Source organism: Apodemus sylvaticus, chromosome 2 (assembly GCF_947179515.1).
Source record: "Apodemus sylvaticus chromosome 2, mApoSyl1.1, whole genome shotgun sequence".
Taxonomy (NCBI): Eukaryota; Metazoa; Chordata; class Mammalia; order Rodentia; family Muridae; genus Apodemus; species Apodemus sylvaticus.
In genome coordinates this window covers 182,157,645-182,176,253 of record NC_067473.1, presented here as the reverse complement: position 1 = coordinate 182,176,253, position 18,609 = coordinate 182,157,645, and the positions used below count along the sequence as shown (strand labels likewise).

The 18,609-nt window shown below is 40.7% G+C and overlaps 1 protein-coding gene across 8 annotated transcripts in view; it reads left to right on the top strand.

Annotated features, from left to right (window-relative positions):
• Sox5 (SRY-box transcription factor 5) overlaps positions 1–18,609 on the top strand; it is a 974,603-nt gene that overhangs the window by 748,549 nt on the left and 207,445 nt on the right. For all 8 annotated transcript variants that reach the window (XM_052175238.1, XM_052175240.1, XM_052175244.1 and 5 more), the window contains one exon: positions 17,755–17,841. In XM_052175238.1, coding sequence (XP_052031198.1) covers positions 17,755–17,841 — 87 coding nt within the window. The remainder of the gene's footprint in view (positions 1–17,754; positions 17,842–18,609) is intronic.

Sequence of the window (18,609 nt, the reverse complement as noted above, 5' to 3'; positions counted from 1 at the left end):
TCTCTTCTGGCAGTCTGATAGCCCTTCAAGCTCCACGTCTGTCATTCTGGTTATCGGCTGGGATTTACTCATTCCATGATGTAAGCTGTGTAGATATCTAGGAATACTTCTCACAGTTCCATTTCGGAAGTTTAGCTCCATCTCAACAGTTTGTCTAAAGACAGGCATCTGGGATCACTAAGGTACCCTGAATGTTAACTTAGATGCTCACTTTGGCAGAGGGGAGAAGACACACTTCTGGGTGAGTCGATAGGAATGCCTCAGATTTGGGTGCCTCTGCGAGTAGCCAAATTGCAGAACTGTCACATTCATGGTACACTGAGGTGGTTCAAACAGCCGATTAGTGTAAGTAGTGTTTTGGAAAACTGTCGACAGTTAGCTACTGTTCTTTCAAACTCCATTTTGTAGCTCTGACAGAAACTTGGTTTAACTTGCAGGGGGAAAGCAAGAGACAAAGAGAGGTGTCGGTGTGAAGTGCCCAGTGGAGAGGCAGAGCCCCTCATTTAAACGTCGAGTGCGACACTGTATTAACCTTTTTGATGGACGTATGTGATAAGGTGACATGTAAATGGAACACAGGGGTAGATATGACACCGCACCTGGCTGGGGATGAAACAGTCGCCTGAATACTGGGCTATTATAGCAGTTTGCAAACCTTGAGTAAACTCAGTCAGCGGTTGTGTAATTGGTTATTCAATCCCGACCCTTGTTCACAGCTCAAAGCCAGGAACACTGAGACCTGTTGCCAATTTAACTGAATATAGTGACTGTACTCGGCCGGGGCCTAATACTGGAGCCAGGCCTTTTCCTGTGGGCCGGTTTCCACCATGTCTGAGGCTGGCTCTGTGACAGTAGGTCTTTTGTTGTGCGAGCCTGGCTGCTGCTCCCCTTCTCTGCAAAAATGTCTAACAGCTACACAAATAAAGAAAATAGGAACAGGGAGGCAGTGTAGTAGATCTCTGGGTAAGCCGATGCAGAGTTCTTAGCTTTCTCCCCGCCCTTCCTTATGTGGGGGGAGTGAATGGCGAGAGTTAAGTAAACTTAGGGAGCAATATAGAATCTGCCTCTAGATAACAAGTGAACCTCCATCATGCCCCATGGAACATGATACCTATGGAAACATTGCATATATAACTGCATTCATGAACATAGGTTTCGGAGAAGGTATGTTTGCATTTCCTCTCTTCTCCTATGAAAATCCTTGACCTAAGAGGGCGGGTTTTGCCGAGTGCTCTATTATGCCTGAAAGATATAGTATGTTTACAAACCTGGTATGAGTTTAACTTTGTGAAGAAAGCAGCCCTCCACTCTGGCTAAGCACACTGGAGTCCAGCCAGTCGACTAACCACTCACTGACTTGCATCTAGTAAAACTCCGAGAAAAATTAGCTAAGACTCAGATTCCAATGTCTGTACGGAAGAATGCTCAATCTTCTCAGAAAGAGTGCTTCATAAAGAAAACTCTGAAAGACATGCCATATTTTCCAGTTAGGTGATGGTCTGAGAAACCTGAGTCTTATCCTTGTCCAGTGAGGTTTCTATGTGATGTTTCTGCTTGCAGGAGTGACATGCCACCATGAAGTGTGTGAATCAGAAAACAAAGCAAAAAAGCACAAGAGTAAAGAAACACATGAAAAAAATTCTAAAATAGAGAATTTAGTAGAGATTTTGAGCATGTGTGCATATGTGTGTGTGTGTGTGTGTGAGAGAGAGAGAGAGAGAGAGAGAGAGAGAGATATGAAACTTTAACAGTGCAAGGTCACAGTTCTTTCAATACTGTCAAGGTCTTCTCCTCTGAGAGACCATAGCACTGAGGTTCAGTAGCAGCCTTGGTCCCTCAACAATTTGTTTTGTTTTAGTTAAGTGAGTAGCCTCCTGTTAGGAGGTGCTGGGAGCTCCTAATAATTTTGACTTAATGTGATTCAGACCAACTTGCTGTACTAGAAGATAGTGACCTGTGGGGAGGAAAGAGATGGGACAGGGAATGTGTAGGGAGTGGGTTTGATGCAAGTGAGGCATCCTGACCAGAAGGAAGGAAGTAAATTAATCATTGAAAGGGGATTGACAATTGTTAAGCAAACATAAATACAGAGGGAACAGTTAGCTAGAAATATGTGAGAGGAAGAACTATAGAAGAATTCCACAAGAAGGAGAAATACACCCAGCTATCTCATTATAAGAGCTTTCCTGGGATCCACACGCTATGAAATTATTATAAAGGTAGTATTATAAGAATTGATTATGATCTTGCTTAACGTATTTAGGTTTAATAAAGGCATACAGTGGTACTGAGTGTCATGGTATAAGTAGGGACCCCCTTAGCACTGGTGTGTTCCAAAACAGCGTATCTCACTGCACTGACACTTAGAACTCTTTACTTCCTGACAGGAAAATAGGAATGTGTATCTAAGTGAGGAAGACTGCAGAGCTGGGCCTTGCCCCATAAACCTTGGAAAGTGCTGTTTTCGTGTATATCTCACCATCTTGGTCTCTCAAGTGGTTTTCCTGTTTATTTTGTAATACAGTATCATATGTGGCAAACAGATGTCTCCTCTAGGCCACTGTCTGTAATGTAGGTATCTAACTGGAGACCTGGACCTGCTGGTGAGGAATGGCTACCTCATCTCATTAGTGTAATGTAGCTAAGAGGCTGGAAAGATTTAGGGGCAGTCCAGAGAGAAACACCACTGGAAGCCATAGAATGGGGAATACATTCTTTCCTTCTTATTTTTATCCCCAACTTGCTGTGGTTACTGATATCTGTGTTGTCTGCCCCCTGTGTGTTACACCAAAACCAGAGAGGATTAAATCCCTACAATAACAGGATTTTCAATTAAACTCAGATATGTGTCCTGAATGTGCCGGATTTGTGTCTTCTGTGGCTTGATTTGCCATGGACTCTATATTTCTGGAGTTGTCTTTGTGGATATTGTGGTACAAAGTAAATTATTTACAGGGAAAATAAGAAGAGGGAGAACAATTTCAAGGTCTGAATCTAGAATCATGAATTATTATAATAGTCCAATTTGACAGAATGGTTGGAAAATTCATTAGATTATTAAATGTTTGCTTTAATGAAAATATACATTTTCTATTAAGGAATCCAGCTCTATCACCACCCAAAATTTCTGTTCTGTTGTGCTCTGCCTTTCTGTAGGAAGGAACACTTCCATCCTTAACTGGAAAAATATATACTTTAAGGGGAGAACTTATATTTTAGGGCTGATCATGTCACATAATACAGACCAGTCTTAGTTATGACAAAACTGTAACAGTGTTTTATATATTTATTGTATCAAGTTCCTCACATTGAAATAGTCACCTTGTGCAATTCATGTTTTATTTGTTTGTATGTTTGTATTCTTGAGACAGGGTCTCTCACTATGATGTTCAGTCTCCAGTCCTAGGGAATTAGCTCTACAGAGAAAAGTCACAGACATCCTAACACCTTTGAGTTTCTAACACATGGAACTCAGGGTTCCAAGCCATGAAAAGCCCACTATTCCCAGGTGTGAAGACTCACACTTGCTCCCTCTGGTCAGAAGATTAGGTGTTTGTTAATGTCATTGGATTCTCACACCCTCCTGAAATAAAATATTCATCTATTCTTCAGTTGGTAAATGCTAATAATTCAGTCCCTAGACTGTTTTAAATGAAATTTTCTGCCTCCTAAAATGTCTATTCTTGTAATGTAGTGACTCATAGGGAAAGGAGGGATTTACTTCACACTATGGTAAGTGTATATGACGCCTTCCTTACCCACACCTGACCCCTATCCTTTATTATGAGAAGTAGAATTCAAATTCTGTATAAGTATTGTGTGTCAGATATTCTAAATATGTGTGTATATAATTGATTTGGATGACATATATCTATAGTTTATTGTCTTTACCTTTTATGTCACATGAAAAATTCAGCTAGATCACTCTTGCCCTGTTACTGACTGAAAAGCAAGTATAAAAGCAGACCATTCGGCAGTCCTGGTCTTCTGCGCCCTCCTCCTCAGTGTCTAAGAACTCACACGTGACCACCATAGTGTCTTCCTTTCAGTCATTACATGCAGAATGTGATTCACTGGATGGTATTGATCTATGTTCTTTTAAGAATGAATGAAAGATAATCATTAGAATTCTGCTGGCCCATGGAAACCCATGTCAGTTATGTTCAGAAGAGGGTTGACCAAGTGTTTTATTTTCTGCCATACACTGATGTCCAGGGTTAGTAACTTGTGGTCCCAACATCTCCCAAAGGGCTTTGTCTAGAGACTTTTCTGAATGAAGGGAACTTCCTTTAGTTCATATATCTTGGATTTGGCAAGTTACCTATGCCATTCTTTGAAGCTGCCCCACTTCATTTTTTCACCATTCAGAACCATGGCCTTCTTATCTCTGAGATTTATTTTATCTCTCTTGTCATTTATATAACTTCTGTACATCTGTTCCATGAATGGTACATTCTGTTAAAGATTTTTAAATGTGTGTGAGTTTCTAATGTGTGATTACATGGTTCATGATCCCTCATTTAAAAACCTAAATACAAATTTTATCATAATCTACCAGTAAAGCCTTGTGCTCATGTGCTCCCCTGTGTAATGGTTGAAAGACACATTGGATCCCTGACAGTTCTTCACCGCGTTTCTCCTTGAAATGCCCCATGTCGTGTGGCTGTAAACACAAATCCACTGGAAGGCGTTTGGATATTTTTAGTTTACATTGTCTGATTATTGCTCAAATGAAAGTGCGGCGTTTATTCATGCTGTTCTCCTCTACAAGAAGAACTCAGCGTATTCTGCTCTTTCAACTTCTCACTTCTAGGATTTCGTTCTCATGGGATGTTTTCTGTCCATCTTTTCAAACTCTGATTCAGTGTTTGTTCATCCAGATGAACGATGAAAAGTTCAGGTTCCTGGACCACAGCCAAGACACAGGAAACTGACCTCCTTGATGACCTCTGCGTGTTGTCTTTGGCCAACCTCTTGCCCACTATAGATGCTCAGTCACAGCTCTAGCCAGCCTTGATGATACAGTGCATGTTGAAAAAAACACAGGGAGTTCACACGTTGTTGAAGAAATTCACTCAAATTTTCTTACCTATATACATAGTTTAATTTACTTGATTTTGAGACTGTGACACAAAATGTCTTAATAATGGATAAAATGAATTATGGTCCTATTTCTTAGAAATTTTTGTCTAGTAGAATTTTATTTCGTGGATCTGGTTAATATATATTACTAATGCATACTACGTATTACATCTATATTATATTATATCTTCTACATTATATATTACATCTTCTGTATTACATATCACATATCACATATTATATATTATAATTACTTTCTCTCTTTTGGCACTTACATTACTTCTGTACATTTGTAGCATGAATGGTGCACTCCATTATTAATTTTTTAATGTGTGAGAGTTTCTACTGTGTGATTACATAGTTCATGGTCCCTCTTTTAAAACATTTAAATGGAAATTTATATGATATATGTCATACATCATATGTAATATATATATTTATATTATACACTTTACTGTATGATATGTATGTAATGATAAAATTTCCATTTAAGTGTTTTAAATGAGCATTTATGAACCATGTAATCAGCAGTAGGAACTCATATATATAAGTATATACTATGTATTATATAGTACGCTATTAATATTCTATATTACATATGATTAATTATAATGAATTATATTATTAATAAGGTTTACATATTATTAATAAAAATGAAATGTTACATAGTTTAAGAGTGCTTACCACAGTACCCTGTCCTCCCTTAGATTCACTCTTCATTGCTTGGGCAGTTCAAGGAGGATATTAACACTCTTTCTGAGTCAGTAGATGAAGGTCAGATGCCTCAGTGATGTGATGGCATCTGGAATAGAAAGCTTGATTTGATTGTCTGGCTATGGGCACAATCTTCCTCTTCTCCATGACACTGAGTTTCCTGTGAGCAGCTTAGTACCATCACAGTGCTACTGTGGGATGTGTATTGGAGAAGTGAGTAGAGGAATAGCATGTGGTGCTTTTTTGAATGCATGTGTATGTGTGCATGTATGCATGTATGTGTGTATGTCTGCATGCATGTATGTGTACATATGTGTGTGCATGCATGCATGTATGTGTGTGCAGGTATGTGTATATATGTATGATGTCTGTGCATATGCATGTCTGTGAGTGTGTGTGTGAGTGTACCTGTGTGTACATATGCATGTGTGTGCACATGTGTATATTTGCATGCATGAGTGTGCATGTGTATGTCTGTGTGTAAATGCTATGTATAAATCATACAAAAGATAGAGATTGGGTTGAACCTGTATGATGTATTTTTCATGTTTATAAAACTGATATCTCACATAGTATATACAGTTCATTAAAAGCAAAGATAACACTGGTAACAAACACTCCATTTGAACTTAATGTATGGATAGATGGGTTGCACATAATTTTATACCCACTGTATTCACCATCAAGTGCCGTTGGGCTCTGGTAAAGTCAGAAAAGTGAAGACTTTGCCAATCTCTTTGGCTTTTTTTCTATTTATTTTGTTTTTACTTTTTACTCTTTCACTTCTTTCCTTGTTAATTATTTGATTTGTTCCTTTCTCAATGAAAATCACATTTCAATAAAATACTTAATGGGTTTTTATGTATTTATTTTATTCTGTTCTACACTATTAGATGGAATTGGGATATCATAGCCAACATAGCAACTCACTTCTCCTTTGATGGGAGTATGTCTAGGTCTGGGAACATTAAAACATCCTTTGGAATTGAAAGTCCTGTATTTTGTCTTCTGAAATTACTCTACAAGTGACACAATCCAAAATTCATTACAGGGTTATGAGAGACCAGGGATAGTGAACCCTGAGGGAGCTGGGGCTACTTCCTTTGGAAGACCCACCCTGTGTAAAGCTTGACAGTTGATGTTAAGCAGTTGGACAGTGTTTTCTCCATCTGCTTGTTTTCAACTCTGATCCTTTGTATCTGAATGTGATAGTCTCCCCTGAGATATAACTAGTGTCTCCTCTCAGCTCTTCAGCTTCCCTAGTAGCAGTCTCTCCTGTCCATCTTAATATCCTGTCAGTCATCTGGCAGGTGGGGCGTGGCATGGGCTCACACGTGTCAGTGTGGAAAGATTCTGTGTGTGTGATGCTTCAGCCGCCGCCTGATGCTTTAGTTCGTGCATCCAGGCACCTGGAGTCCTTGTTCTACCGCATGTCAAGTTGTTTTCTATTTAGATACTCTTTGGATTTCCATTTCCTTCTCCACGTGTCACATTCGCAATTTGGAGCCACTGCAGAGTTCTGCAAATGTCATCATTAAAAACAGATTCCAGCATGTTCTAAATGCCCATACATGAATGATTGTATGAATTTGCTGTTTGAAGTTGGATAATTTTGAGGGTTATGATCCAAATACCTACATAGTCCTTGTCTTACATGTGGTACGCGACATATACATCCACACTTGATCTTGCCATTTAGACTGATAAGCACCAGGCTCACAGGTGTAGTAAGGTCTATACAGTCTAATCTTTAGGAAGCTCCGAAGTCCTTAAGTGATCCTGCCTGAGCTCCTCCTTCCCCCCTTTATGTGCAAGGTAGTCTTCTGCGATTAACACTTCATCTGATTTTCAAATACCGTATGCTTTAATTCTGCAGTCCTTATGTTATTTCTCAATGGTTCAATCATATATAGATAAAGGAGAGAACACTAAACCAAGTAGAATATACAGAAAATGAAAGTTCTTACAGTGTTTCTCTGACCAGACCAGTAGTTTGGTAGGTAAAATTGAGATGAAAATGCTTCAGAAGAAACATTGGGAGTTTTCTAGAGAGGCGGCTGTGTGTAGAATCCACACCCTTCTCCCGGTTTCCCATCATGTTGTACGTTCTTTCTGGTCTTCCCTCCGAGCAAGCCCTGGCTCCCTCCTGCTCTCTAGCCCCACTCTCTTACAGAAACTAACAAGTGTGGGACCTGATGCTCTCCTTCCCACCCGTCTACTCTTTTCTGCCTTTGTGACTTATTTGGCCCCAAATGGACAGTGTTCATTAGACATATACTTTATACACACAAACTGCTGTTGGTGTGTGCCCCTTAGTGCCCCCACAGTGCCCCCATAGTGCTGTTGGTGTGTGCCCCATAGTGCCCCCATAGTGCCCCCATAGTGTCCCCATAGTGCTGTTGGTGTGTGCCCCATAGTGCCCCCATAGTGCCCCCATACTGCCCCCATACTGCCCCCATAGTGCCCCCATAGTGCTGGCAACTCCGAGGGCCTTTGGAAAGACAGCTGTCCAAAGGAATGGGAAAGAAAGTCCAGTGAAGTCTCTGTCTGTCAGCCCCCTCCTTACAGCTGTGCCCATTTCTTTATCAAAAAGGATGAAACGTGATGGTCCTCATCATAGAAATACATGTGGGTACCTTTAGTACAGTGTAATTACAGCTGAAGGCAGATGTGTGGATATGTTTGTATACATGTGTGTATGTGTCACATGTTTGTGTGTGTATGTATTTAAGAGTTTTTATATGTGTGTTTATGTATATATGTCTGCATATACATGTAACTGTGTGTACATGTATGTGTATACTTGTTTGTATATGTCACGTGTATGTGTATATGTGTCACATGTTTGTGTGTGTATGTATTTAAGAGTTTTTATATGTGTGTTTATGTATATATGTCTGCATATACATGTGATTGTGTGTACATGTATGTGTATACTTGTTTGTGTATGTATATATGTATGTGCATATGCATAGGTGCATTGGTTTATGTGTCTATATACGTGTCTCTGTGTGTATATATGTATGTTTCTGTATATATATATGTGTGTGTGTGTCTGTGTATATATGTGTATGTACATGTATGTGTTTCTGTGTGCATGTGTGTGTAAGAAGAGGTTCTATTTGATAGCTATAAGTTGACTTGTAGTTGTAGCACTGGTTAACATTTTTGAATGACAATTTTGGATATTATGAGCCTAACCCTATTTAAAGGCTTTGCGTACACGAGCTTTCACAGCAAACACAAGATAAGAGCAGTCATTATCCTATTTTTCAGGTGAGTAACTTGAGGTAGCAAGAGGGTAAATTACTTGCCAAAGAGCAATAAACTCGTAAGAGATGGAGTCAGGTTTTATGACATTAAATCATTATTTTTCTTTTTATATCTAGTAGTAAAAAGACAAAGAGTTTTTGTACCAGAGGAATTACTTTCCACAGCTCCCTGTTGGAATGTTGCCCTGACATAGCTTGCAGTGTTTTTGGTTGGATCTAATAATAAAACTACCACGTAGAAATGTCTGCAGGCTACACAGGACCAGCTAGCTTTTGATAGGGGTGACTGAGGAGATCAGCGATTCCATTGCTTGCTCATTACATTGTGTGTGTGCAGAGAAGATGACCGAGCAGAGTGGGCAAAGTCTGTGACCTAGAACTTGGGAACTGGAAGGAGGAGGATCAGAAGTTCAGGTCAGGTAATGAAATCAGTCTCTCTCTCTCTCTCTCTCTCTCTCTCTCTCTCTCTCTCTCTCTCTCTCTCACACACACACACACACATACACACATTAAACATACACCCACACCCACCAACCCACGACACACATACATACCCACACACATATACATACACCCACACACCTATACCCACACATGCACACACAGAGAGAGAGAGAGAGAGAGAGAGAGAGAGAGAGAGAGAGAGAGAGAAAGAGAGAGAGAGAGATGGGGCTAGAGCAGTGGTTCTCAACCTTTCTAATGCTGGACCCTTTAATATAGTTCCTAATGTTGCAGTACCCCCCCCACACACACTGTATTAGTTTTTACTGCTTCATAGCTGTAATTTTGCTATGGTATAGATCATAATGCAAATACACTTCTGGAGTAGAAGTTTGTCAGATGGGCCACGGCCTACAGGCTGAGAAGCACTGGGCTAGAGCAATGGCGGAGTGGTCAAGAGCACATTCCTGAGGCCCTGGGTCTGTTTTCCAGCACCCTTGTCTTACTAAGGCGTGTGCCCTTGCCCTGTCTCCAGCTCTAGGGGATCCAATGCCCTCCCTTGGCAGGCACCTCGGTATACTTTGCAGAGACTCACATAGAGATACATGTACACTAATAAAAGTTAAATCTTAAAAAAGATACAACAGCATTCACACAAATTATCCTTGTAAGGAACAAATAAGGATTACAGGTACGTGGCCACTATGCCATATTAATTTTGGCATATTTAATTATGCAATGAAAAATGCTCAAACAAGTCCAATTTTCCAGGTGGAACAACAAGAAAATGTAAACTTATCACAAGTAACTCTGTTCTTGTTTGTCTCTGGGATTGATTGGATGTTAAAACTCGTAGCCTTGTCAAAGCCATTTCTTTTTCTTCTAGAAAGTTTTTAATAACATTCAAGTGAAAACAGGCATGCGCTTTGACAATACTGAAAGGAAAGCCTTCCTAGGCTTAAGTAACTTGAGGATAATTACAGATAAAAAGTGGGGCTGGTGCAGGCCGTGGGCTGCAGAACGTCAGCCTGACTTCTGTGGTTTGTGGAGATGTGTAGAACTTTGTAACATATCCTGGAACTTGACATTGGGAGTGCGGCTGCAGCGATGGGTGGGCTCCAGAATTATTCATACTGGTCTCAAGTGTACACAGGGCTTTTCTTTCTTTTTTTTTTTCTTTTTTTTTTTTTAATTTTTTTTATTCGATATAATTTATTTACATTTCAAATGATTTCCCCTTTTCTAGCCCCTCCCACTCCCCGAAAGTCCCGTAAGCCCCCTTCTCTTCCCCTGTCCTCCCATCCACCCCTTCCCACTTCCCCGTTCTGGTTTTGCTGAATACTGTTTCACTGAGTCTTTCCAGAACCAGGGGCCACTCCTCCTTTCTTCTTGTACCTCATTTGATGTGTGGATTATGTTTTGGGTATTCCAGTTTTCTAGGTTAATATCCACTTATTAGTGAGTGCATACCATGATTCACCTTTTGAGTCTGGGTTACCTCACTGAGTATGATGTTCTCTAGCTCCATCCATTTGCCTAAGAATTTCATGAATTCGTTGTTTCTAATGGCTGAATAGTACTCCATTGTGTAGATATACCACATTTTTTGCATCCACTCTTCTGTTGAGGGATACCTGGGTTCTTTCCAGCATCTGGCAATTATAAATAGGGCTGCTATGAACATAGTAGAACATGTATCCTTATTACATGGTGGGGAGTCTTCTGGGTATATGCCCAGGAGTGGTATAGCAGGATCTTCTGGAAGTGAGGTGCCCAGTTTTCGGAGGAACCGCCAGACTGATTTCCAGAGTGGTTGTACCAATTTGCAACCCCACCAGCAGTGGAGGAGTGTTCCTCTTTCTCCACACCCTCTCCAACACCTGCTGTCTCCTGAATTTTTAATCTTAGCCATTCTGACTGGTGTAAGATGAAGTCTTAGGGTTGTTTTGATTTGCATTTCCCTAATGACTAATGAAGTTGAGCATTTTTTAAGATGCTTCTCCGCCATCCGAAGTTCTTCAGGTGAGAATTCTTTGTTTAACTCACACAGGGCTTTTCTTATATGTAAGAATCTACTGCTTACCCTGGTTTGTGTAACAGTTGCCCCCGAGTATTGTCTTGACAAGCAGATGTTGTCCTCCTGAAGTGAATTTCTATTTATGTCATTTGCAAGTCTACCTGAGTCTTCCCCCACAAATCCTTATTTCTTGTCTTTATACGAATAATTAAACAGCAACAGTCTGGCCTGGAATTGCACTGACTTATATATATATACACGCTTGGCCTACCTTACTTGTCCATTCCGGTGAGCTTTCGGAGAGCTTTCGAAGGGCACCTTTGAGTGCAAACAGGGATAAGTCCTAACGGGTTCGCTATGGTGATTCCAACAGCGTTACCTGCCACGTAATAATCAGCCAGCTGATCCTGAAGGTGGTAAAGAGACTGGAACTAAACTCCCATCCTTTCCAAAGCTCAGCTTCTTAGCACAGGACTGTACGGTGGGAGTCCTACAACTAAAGCTGCTTGCTTACTGTGTACAAAGTCCTGAGTTCAGGCCAAGGGCCAACCACAAAACAGAAGCCAAAAGCCAGACTGCAGCCCTGCGGCATGTGAAGAGAAGTCTGCTGGGGAGGAGGCTGCACATCCTGCCTTTGGGTTTAATGAGGTTTATGATTTTTTGCATAAGTATTTGAAACTTGATAATTGGTTGTGCTACTGACCATCATTGCAGAGTTTGGTCTAGACTGCTTTTAAGTCACACTGACTACTACTGGTCATTGCCCATCTCTGATATCCTGGATAAAATATTTAAATACCATATATTCCATGACTTCCTTGGCAGTCTATTAGCATCTAAAAATATCTAACTCCTATAGAAAAGGGCTCCACATTTGTTAAGTATAAATTAGATTCGTGTGACACCGGGGTGCTTATTCTGCTCTCATTTTTGTTTTGTGTCACCCAGTTATGTATGCTAAGTTTGTATCTAACCATTCACTTCCATAAAATCTCACCTACGTGATGGAGAAAAATCATACCAGCTTTAAAAATTCTGCCTCTGGATTATCTACACATGCATCCATTTCTTGACTTGAGAAACAATTGGCATATTTGAAATTAAACTATGACAATTCCTTCCTTAATACGATGCCCTTGTGACTTGTATGCATCAACACGGGTCGAGAATGATGCGGTTCAGCTGAAGCTACAAATTTAAACTACAAACAGTGGTAGATTTGCTGTGGTCTAATTCATAGGCATCTGAAAAGTCAAATATTGTGCATACCTATGTTTTACTCATTCAGTTTCTTAATGTGCTCTGCCACAGTAGCTCAAAGAAGATTAAAACAGAAAAATAACGTACACGCACACAAAGCACAGACCTCAGGTTGTGTGTAAGCTACTGCGCTGGCAGGAATGTGGTTTAATTCTTGGCACCGGCAGCTTGCTGGAGAATTACAATATGTTGGCATGGCTCTCCAGGTCTCATTGTTCCGGCCCAGGGAGTCGGTCTTAAGAGGCTTTGGCACTGGAGGGAAACCAGGAGTGAGAGTCACAGGGAAGTGAAGGGGCCCTAAAGAGGCATGAAGCTGCCATCACAATGGCTGGCAACCTCGGGCGCCTCTCTGGTGGGGATTGCCACAGGCAGCGATGAGAGGAAGCTCACATGATCATGCCAGAGAGAGGAGAAAAAGCAATCAGTATTTCTACCAGCTGCTGGTGGCTTAAACAATTCCATAGATTCATCTGAACGTGTGGACTGGCCATGGGTGCTTCTGAGGCTCTAGTGGACCACACCAGTGCTTCTGGGGTGTGCTAATGGTCCATGGCTTATTTTTCTACATTATCTTTATTTATTTTTACATTATCTTCTATAACACATGTGTTTAGTATTTTATTAAAAAGACAAATCCTTGAAGGAGGATCCCAGGTTTTCAGTCTCTGTTGTACTTTGAACTAGCTGATGTTGGGCAAAGCCTGAGTTTCCCCAACTACAACATGGAAGAGGCTAGCTACATGTATTGTCAAAAGTTTCAGACATGACAGCATTCCTTAGGCTAAGACACCATCTAAAGCCACCTTTGATTCTTAGAATGCCTTCATTTGGGGAACTCTCTATTTTGAGGATAACTACGAAACTCCAATGTTTGGGAGAATAAAGTCTTAAGTGTTTAAACTAAGAAATATACCCCAGATGCAGTTGTATATGCCACATGCCTTTAACGTGGAAAGCCAAGGCTGAAGATCCCTGTGAACTGAAGGATACCCTGGTCTACTTACTGAGATCCTGTCCTAAAATAAAGAAAGGAAAGAAAGGAAAAGAAAGGAAGGAAGGAAGGAAGGAAGGAAGGAAGGAAGGAAGAAAGGAAGAAAGAAAGAAAGAAAGAAAGAAAGAAAGAAAGAAAGAAAGAAAGAAAGAAAGAAAGAAAGAAAGAAAGAAAGAACAGAGGGAGGGGAAGAGAGAGGGAGGGAGGGAGGGAGGGAGAGAGAGAAAGAAAGGAAGGAAGAAAAAGGCCAGTTGCAGAACAGAACTTACCAACAATGCAAACAGATGCCAGCCACATGCGCAGGATAAAACTCAACTCTGTGTCTTTAAAAGTAGATCTCATTTTTTGAAAACTAAATATTGCATAGTAAGTTACTATCTTTTTTCACACCATAAATAGTGAGTGGTGCTTACGGGGCTGTGGCAGACATCCCTTTATTAAATTCACATGAGAAAACAGGTGATTGTAAATATTGGGATCTTGCCATCTTGTCTTTCATGTTTCTAATCATGATTTTCTGACTATCTCCCGAGAAGTTAATCAGCATGGAGGGCATTGACCTTCTCATGACCGGAGGTCATTTCCTCGCACCTCTATAGGAACAATGTGTAGGGACATGAAGCCATGTCAGGAAATGCACTGTGGCAAGGAGACTTCCTAGCTCTGGATATGTGACAGAAATTCATGTAGGTGAAGGCTGAGGGTCCTGGCCCCCACCCCTTACCACTAGCCAGCTGCTGTCATAGGATAGGTGATGATCTGGATTCATTTTTACTCATGCCCTAATATTCCTTCTAGCTTATAAATAAAAGGGGTGGTTTCATTGTACACGTTCACGTGATGGCTTTTTAAAAGAATCGAACGCCAGTTCCACAGGTGCGAAGTCATGTAATTAGATTAAGTTCAGATGCTAAGGAGAACTGTTTAAAAAAAAAAGATGTAGCCTTTTAACCCATAGTTGATACTCACACAAGCATTTTATTGTGGAAAATTCAATTTATTCTTTAAAGTTTTTACTCTAGAAGAGCTTAGAATGGCTTCTGTGATCTAGAATTCTTCCACAGAGGAAATGGGGGCGTGTGTCTGGGTGCTGTCCACGTGCGTGCGAGCGTGTGTCAGACTGCAGCCTGGGAGGTTTGGACACAGCTTCTTCGTGGGTGAGTGCTGCATCTTCCTAAGCTTTGGGTTTTGTTTTTAAAATAGCAACGCAGATGTGCATCAATCTGCAGCTGCCATGAGAAGGTGGTCATGACACAGGAGGCTTGCTCCCTTGCTCAACAATAGCCTTCGAAATGGGAGCTTTCTTGTCCCGTCACTAGGTAGGTGTTTGGAATGCTGGAAACAAGCCAAACCCTGCCCAGGACATTCTTCTTCTTCATCATGTGTTTTAAGACCACAGACTGGTTCTGTGTGTGTGTGTGTGTGTGTGTGTGTATTTGTGTGTGTGTTTATGTCTGTGTGTGTTTGTGTATATGTGTGTATGTATGTGTGTATGTATGTGTTTGTGCATGTGTGTGTGTTTGTGTGTGTGTGTGTGTGTGTGTGTGTGTGTCTGCCTTTCTTCTACCCCATAGCCTTGAAGTAATTATACCTTCTCAGACTTCTGGTGAAGATTAGAGAACAGAGGCCATTCATTAGCACAGTCCCTGAGACTGAGGCCATTCAGTACATGTATTGAATTTGAGGTACATATTTCACACCTCAGTGACAGATGTTGGTATTCTGAGTCATCCTTAGATGTGGCAACCCCAAGTTAGACATATCTGATTTTCCATTTTCACAAATGTTCCCTCCTCCCTCTGTCTTCCTCCCTCCCTCCCTCTTTTTCTTTCTCCCTCCCTCCCTCCCTCCCTTCTGTATGCTAAGAGTCAACTTGAACCAGCTCTCTGAGAGCTTTATATCTTAATGCTCCTTAATAGGAAGGCCAGGGATGTTCTGTGGATTCCCCAAATCTGGCTGCTGTTTCTTTAACTCTGCAACTTAGACAGAAGACTTTGGTGCCTTTATGAGGCGCGACAGTAGATATTTTGTCTAGCTGCAAGGCAAAGGCATTGCCAGGACCTGGCAGACAATAGCCTTAGAAGTAAAAAGATCTGCTTGTGGAGCTGGGAGGCAGGGGCCATTGTTAGTCCACAGTGGATTTCTATTGCCACATTCCTCCTTTGCAAAGGTTTGTTAGCTTTTAATGACTGACAGAACCCTCCTACAAATACCATATTGGCCATGCCCTGTTTGCACGCTACTCAAGGTTTTTTTTTTTTTCTTTTTTTCTTGAGCTCAGGCTAAAGAAACAGTGCAGTTGTGTTTGTTCGACCTACTCTGATAAGGTTTAAGAACTGATTTTTCCCAATGCTCACTGGGAATGTAGACACACCAAAGTTCCATGCAGAAGTATTTTCAACTTACTTTAAACATCGTGATGCAAGCGGAAACACCGATTGCAACATCAGTCTGCATTCTGCCTGATCACAGCGTTGCTGTATGACATCATTTCCAAAATATGAGATAGGAAAAACGAGGTAGGGGGAGAAGGTAGGAAAATATGGAAGTAAGCTCATTAGGATATTTATTCAATATAAAAAATATAAGTAGGTATTTTGTGACAGAGAGAAACATATATTACAAACACATATCATGAATGGAACCTGCTTACATATGCACATATATGGACTCAATGTAAAATGATTCCTGATACCTTCGATATTCGATTATATTTAAATATATTTAAGTGATATTTAAATGTCCACCAATAATTTTTTTGACATCTGAGAAATACTTCATTCTTAGCCTCAGCTTAGCCAAAGCCCCCGTAAGACATGGTCTCTGATAAGTTAACAAGTCCTCCCTTTCTGTCCCTTCTAGGGGTTAATAATAATCTGAACAAACAAACACACATAAACATAATGCGAGGAAGACAGTGTGTGTCTGAGAGCCAAGGTGATAGGTGCGGTGCTGTCCTCTAGATGAGCCACGGGGAGGGGGAGGGGGACTTTCCTTTCAGTACTAGGCCACTCTGTTCTCTAACTTAGGGTAGGCTAGCTGTGGAATTGAAATGCACTGTCATTGTATACCTAACTTGACACTCACAGGAGCATACACCGCCATTGTCTGAAACTGAGTCTAATGTTCACTGGTTCTACTGCAGTTATATTTACTTATAGTTCAAGTTCAGTTCAAAAGGGGAGGGCAGGGACGAGGAACCCAGAAAAACAAACCAAGCTCCGAGACTCATGAGCTGCTCTCTAAAATGTGTCCATCCTGTCCCAACACGGAACACTTGAACAAAAGCAGGACACATATCCGAAATAGGCAAATAATGCATTTGCATTAGAGACATTACTTGGTTCACAGGTTTTGCAATCTTTTAAAGGCTTCTTTTATGTCAACCTTTTCTTTTTCTTTTCTTTCTTTCTTTTTTTTTTTTTTTTTTTTTTGGTTTGTTTGCTTTTTATTTATTTTTTTCAATGTTCAGTGTGTGTTCACAAATCTTGCCGCAGCATAGTTACCACCACACAATGTTCCACATATTATAAAGTGCACCGAATTGTAAACACACAGAGGGACATAATTACATGTAGCAGATTTAAGGGCTAATTCTTTGCCTTTTTTTTTCACTCCGCATTTTATCAACATAATTATTTCCTGACTGCAGACTAACACTCTGAAATTGACAAGCATCCATTATAGCAAGAATTTGTTCACCAAATTGTAAAACTATGAGCTGTAGGTTTGCATGAGCCCATTGTCATACAGAATTAGTATGGCTTTGTTCTGGAAGGGGGAAAAGCTAATGATTTCGAAACAGCAGGTGACCAAGCACACTCCTTTTTTCCCCCTCCCCTGTTATCAATTTGTTGATGAAGTCATTCTGAGCTGGGGCCAGGACCAGGATGGCCTAGTCTTAGCAGACAGACTTCTGAGCCTGCTGAAGATAGTGATGCTGCCTTGCTTATAAGTGTATTTTTTTCTTTACTTAGACACTCCCAGTATTGAAAAGCTACTCTCCAAGGACTGGAAAGACAAGCTTCTGGCAATGGGATCAGGGAACTTTGGAGAAATAAAAGGTAGGAAGTGCATGCCTGCTTTTATCCAGAATGTTCAGAAGCGGAGTTGCTATTTATTAGTGGTTGTGGAAAACTTCTGTCCCCAGCCCCTTTGCTCCATGCATGCTCTAGGACAGTCCTCTCTTGTAGCTGGAAATAGATTGTGTCTGTCTGTGTGCTCTGCTTGCATTGTATAGAATCAAGGATGGGGTTTTGTTGTTGTCTGTGTTTTTTTCTTAACAGCACAAACCCACTCTGTCTGTGGCATGTTCTGCTCCTCTTCTTCATATTTGACTTAAATGATTTACCTCACAGGTAAGAACATACCACCAGCACAGTGAGGTTAGAAGCAGTGTCTCGTAAATTATACTTCACGGTCTATATCTGAAGTATGCATAGGCATAATGGACGGCTAGAGCCGCCGAAGATCAGCAAGGAAGACACAGCGCAAGATGCTTCAAGTCAGTGTCGGAGATGTGTCTGCTTTGAGCTTATTTGAATCAGCAATTACAACGGATAAAAGCTCTCTGTGGACTTCAGAAGACACTGAATATTCATATTGTAACAAACTTCCAGTACAAGGGAGGAGATATATATTTTTTCATGTAGAAATAGAAGATGATCCTTTTCAATTAGTTTTAAACCACCACTTCCCGGAAGACGGTGGGCCCTGTTGCTTCCACGAGGATACTTGTGATTCTAAATTCTAATGTGATATTAATTGGGGGAACGTCAAAGTAGCAAGTCACCAACAATGTCATATTTGCTTATGAACTATGATGCTATCCC